This window comes from Nematolebias whitei, chromosome 10, assembly GCF_014905685.2.
Source record: "Nematolebias whitei isolate Nwh7 chromosome 10, NemWhi1, whole genome shotgun sequence".
Taxonomy (NCBI): Eukaryota; Metazoa; Chordata; class Actinopteri; order Cyprinodontiformes; family Rivulidae; genus Nematolebias; species Nematolebias whitei.
Window position 1 is genome coordinate 4,657,320 of NC_056507.1, and position 3,763 is coordinate 4,661,082.

Below are 3,763 nucleotides of genomic sequence, written 5' to 3' on the forward strand. Positions count from 1 at the left end.
TCCAGATGAGCTGACTGAAAGTTGTTGTATTGTATATCTGGATTATTGATCATGGACTTTGTTGATCCCCTATAAATGTTTCCATCTCCTCTGCAGAACACCCATACAGCCACGTGATCGACTCTCTGAGGGATGGCGCGATCAAGTTCTTCAATCCACAGAAATTAAACGATCCAAGATACGGTAAGTTCAAGTTTCATTCAGCAACAGGAGTCAGTTGTGCTCGATCTGTGTCTCCGTTTGTCCGTTCAAACACGTACTGCAGAGAGTTAAACACTTGGACCTAACTGTTGTTTACAATGTAAATAAACACCTTGTTTGTTTGTGTCAAATAGACAAACTGCCTCTCTCCATCCGCGTCATACTGGAGGCAGCGATTCGCAACTGTGATGGCTTCTACACAAAGGAGGACGACGTGCAGAATATCTTGGACTGGCAGCGGCAGCAGGATAAAACGGAGGTGCCGTTCTCACCGGCGCGAGTCCTTCTGCAGGACTTCACGTGAGTTCACAGGACTCTGAGACAAAAACCGCTGTCAGAGGCCGAGGGACAAAGTTAAGTGATGTAAATAAAAGCTGTGGTTGTTTTTATCTCCGTGAGTATTTTTGTGTGTGCGTGTTTCCTTTGACAGTGGTATTCCTGCTATGGTGGACCTGGCAGCCATGAGAGATGCCGTGGTCAAACACGGTGTGGACCCTGCTCTAGTTAACCCGAAATGTCCCACGGACCTCATCGTAGACCACTCGCTGCAGATAGATTTTAACAAATGGTAAAATGAAGCAACTCAAACTAAACAAATACAGAGGATGAAGTCGGGCACTCACGAGTTGGTTTGTGTTTTACATTTTGTCCACAGTGCGATACAGAACACCCCAAACCCCGGTGGAGGGGACGGTCCAAATCCGAGCCAGGCTCCGTCTCGCTCGACTTCCTCCAGGCCTCCGTCCAGAGGTGGCTCACAATGTGGGGGCCAGAGGGGCCCCTGCGGTAAAACTGCCTGCAACGACCCCCCAAACCTCCCGGGTCGACCTCCAGCCTCTGTCCAACAGATCGAGAACACTCCCCTCCTCTGTCCCTTCCACCTGCAGCCCGTCTCCGAGTACGTTCGCTGAGGCCGATGCTTTGATTGTGGTTTAGATAAATGTCTGTGAAGACGATTTACTCTTTGTCTCATGTTCAGTAACGCTTCAAGTTTGCAAAACGCAACAATGTGGTTTAACTAAACGGTGTTTTAACATGCGCAGAAGAGGAAAGGTGTCCGTCATTGATGACTTGTTCATGGAATCAGTTTTGTTTCAGAAAGTTCGCTGTGGATTTGTTTCTTTCCTGCAGAACTGAAACGGCTGTGAAAAATCAGGAAATGGAACTGATCAGAAACAAAGAGAGGCTTCAGTTCTTTAAGGTACCAACAACCAAAAGAAGCAAATGGTCCTGTAATGTGTGGATTAATTCTTGTTGCATGTCTTTAATACTCTTGGGTGATTTTAATGACTTCACTGCTTTTATTGATCAATTTAACAAAAAAACATTTTGAGGTTTTGTAAGTTAAAACAGTGATAAGTCATTGAAAGTCGGTGAACTGCCTTTTATTTGTTGGTAAGAAGCTTAATTCATTGGAACTTTTTTTTATTGTGTGTTTTGATCAGTGGTGCTCAAAAGCATTTAAGAACGTGAACGTGGTTCCTCCGGACGTTGGCGCTGTCCACCAGGTGAACCTGGAGTATCTGTCCAGAGTGGTGCAGGTCAGCGATGGTTTGATCTACCCTGACAGCGTAGTGGGAACCGACTCCCACACCACCATGATCAACGGCCTGGGCGTCCTCGGCTGGGGTAAAAGATCTCCTGACGTTTATTCCTTCAGCAGCTGTTGATGTTTTAAATGTAGACCTGGTCAGTGACTCGGGTTTCTTAAAGGGATACTTTGAATTCTTCGAAGTGTATTTCTGTGGAAAGGTTATGAAGGTTGAATGAACGTTTGACGTTGCTTATCTCCACAACAAGTCTCCTCTGGACTTGAGATGCAGCTGAGTGAAGTTGTTTTTTGTCAGAACGTGCACGTCGCACAACGTTGGGCCGTCAAAAGATTCACTTTTAAGTTCTCAGCTGTGAAACGGCCACAGTTCTTTTCAAAGTCGAACACAGAAGCTTGCCGCTCGGGTAAACAGTAATTTGGGCGTTTTAAGCTGCTCCTGGTTCATAACACCCCCCTCCTCCCCCGTCATCAGGTGTTGGAGGAATTGAGTCTGAGGCGGTGATGCTGGGCCAGCCGGTGTCTCTGACCCTTCCCCAAGTGGTGGGCTGTAAACTGGTGGGCTCCATTAACCCCCTGACCACGTCCATCGACATCGTGCTCGGAATCACCAAGGTCAGACTCCAGTTTTTTTTTATTTGTAACGATGAGGCCCACAAACTCCGAACACCACACTTTGTGTAAAACGTGCTGAAGTTCTCACAAATGTGTGGATTTTCCAGCACCTGCGCCAGGCTGGAATCTCGGGGAGGTTTGTGGAGTTTTTCGGGCCCGGTGTCTCCCAGCTGTCGGTTCCTGACCGGACCACCATCGCCAACATGTGCCCAGAATACAACGCCACCGTCAGCTTCTTCCCCGTCGACCACGTCGCACTCAAGCACTTTAAAAAGACAAGTGAGTCGCCCGAACGCCCCACCGTAATCACAGCTTCTACCTGCTTCATGTAAAGCTGGTGCGTCTGAAGCTTCGGCTGTTTTATCCGTCACGTTAGGACAAGTCTCCTTCAGATTTGTTTCGGTTTAATTTTCCTGCAGTTCTTCTGTAACTCGTAATTCTCCCTCTCAGATTTTACGCAGGAAAAGCTCGAACTGCTCGAGTCTTACCTGAAGGTTGTAAATATTTTCCGAAGCTTTGAAGAAGCCTCAGAAGACCCCCAGTACTCTGAGGTAAATTCACCTTCAGGCAGCTTCGAGATCAAACTCGGCACTAAAAACGTACATTGAAGTAATTATTTCCTTATTAATGGGAATTATTTATATGTCCTCAGGCGGAGTTTTGTAATCGGATGATTCATTACGACAGTTTGACCTGAAGTTTAGAGAAATATTTTGCTTATTGAGGCCGTGATGTGTGTGCAGGTGATAGAAATCAACCTGAGCTCCATAGTTCCCCACGTCAGTGGACCGAAAAGACCTCAGGACAGGGTGGCTGTGAGCAGCATGAAGGAGGACTTTCAGAGTTGTCTTAACGAGAAGGTAAACACTTTTGTTATCGGTGACTTATCCGGTGTTTTCAGTTGTTTCACGCGAAGGGGAGGATTAGAATGATATCGTTGATGGAAATAGTTTGTTGCTGGTCTGAAAAGGAGCTGTTGTCTTTGCGCTCAGGTGGGTTTTAAAGGCTTCCACATCTCCAAGGAGAAGCAGGAGCTCCGTGTTCCCTTCACGCACTGTGGTCAGGAGTATCAGCTGGCACACGGCTCCGTGGTCATCGCCGCCGTCATCAGCTGCACCAACAACTGCAACCCGTCCGTCATGCTCACCGCAGGTACTCCGCTCCGCAAACCTTATCCTCGATGTCGCGCTCAGAGAGTGGGTTTGACTCTCGGTTCAGTCTGAAGGTTCGTGAAGCATCGCTCTGCTGCGATCCGTTCGTCTTCTCCACGTTTTCCAGCATCGTTCTCACCCCGCAGTCTTCAAGCTCTTTCAACAAATCATGAATCAAAACGTTCGGCTCTTTCAGGACAATCCTGCTATGACTTTTGGTGTTGCTGCAACTTTAGCTTCTTGAAAT

General features: G+C 47.4%; 1 protein-coding gene across 1 annotated transcript in view; it reads left to right on the top strand.

Moving 5' to 3' along the window:
* Positions 1-96: 96 nt before the first annotated feature.
* Positions 97-3,763, top strand: part of ireb2 (iron-responsive element binding protein 2) — a gene marked incomplete at its 5' end in the record, with an annotated part of 12,299 nt that continues 8,632 nt past the window's right edge. Inside the window, 11 exon segments of the mRNA XM_037683260.1 lie at positions 97-183; positions 336-501; positions 632-769; positions 857-1,099; positions 1,333-1,402; positions 1,647-1,830; positions 2,226-2,365; positions 2,473-2,644; positions 2,816-2,916; positions 3,109-3,225; positions 3,358-3,517. Of these exon segments, the coding sequence (XP_037539188.1) occupies positions 97-183; positions 336-501; positions 632-769; positions 857-1,099; positions 1,333-1,402; positions 1,647-1,830; positions 2,226-2,365; positions 2,473-2,644; positions 2,816-2,916; positions 3,109-3,225; positions 3,358-3,517 (1,578 nt within the window).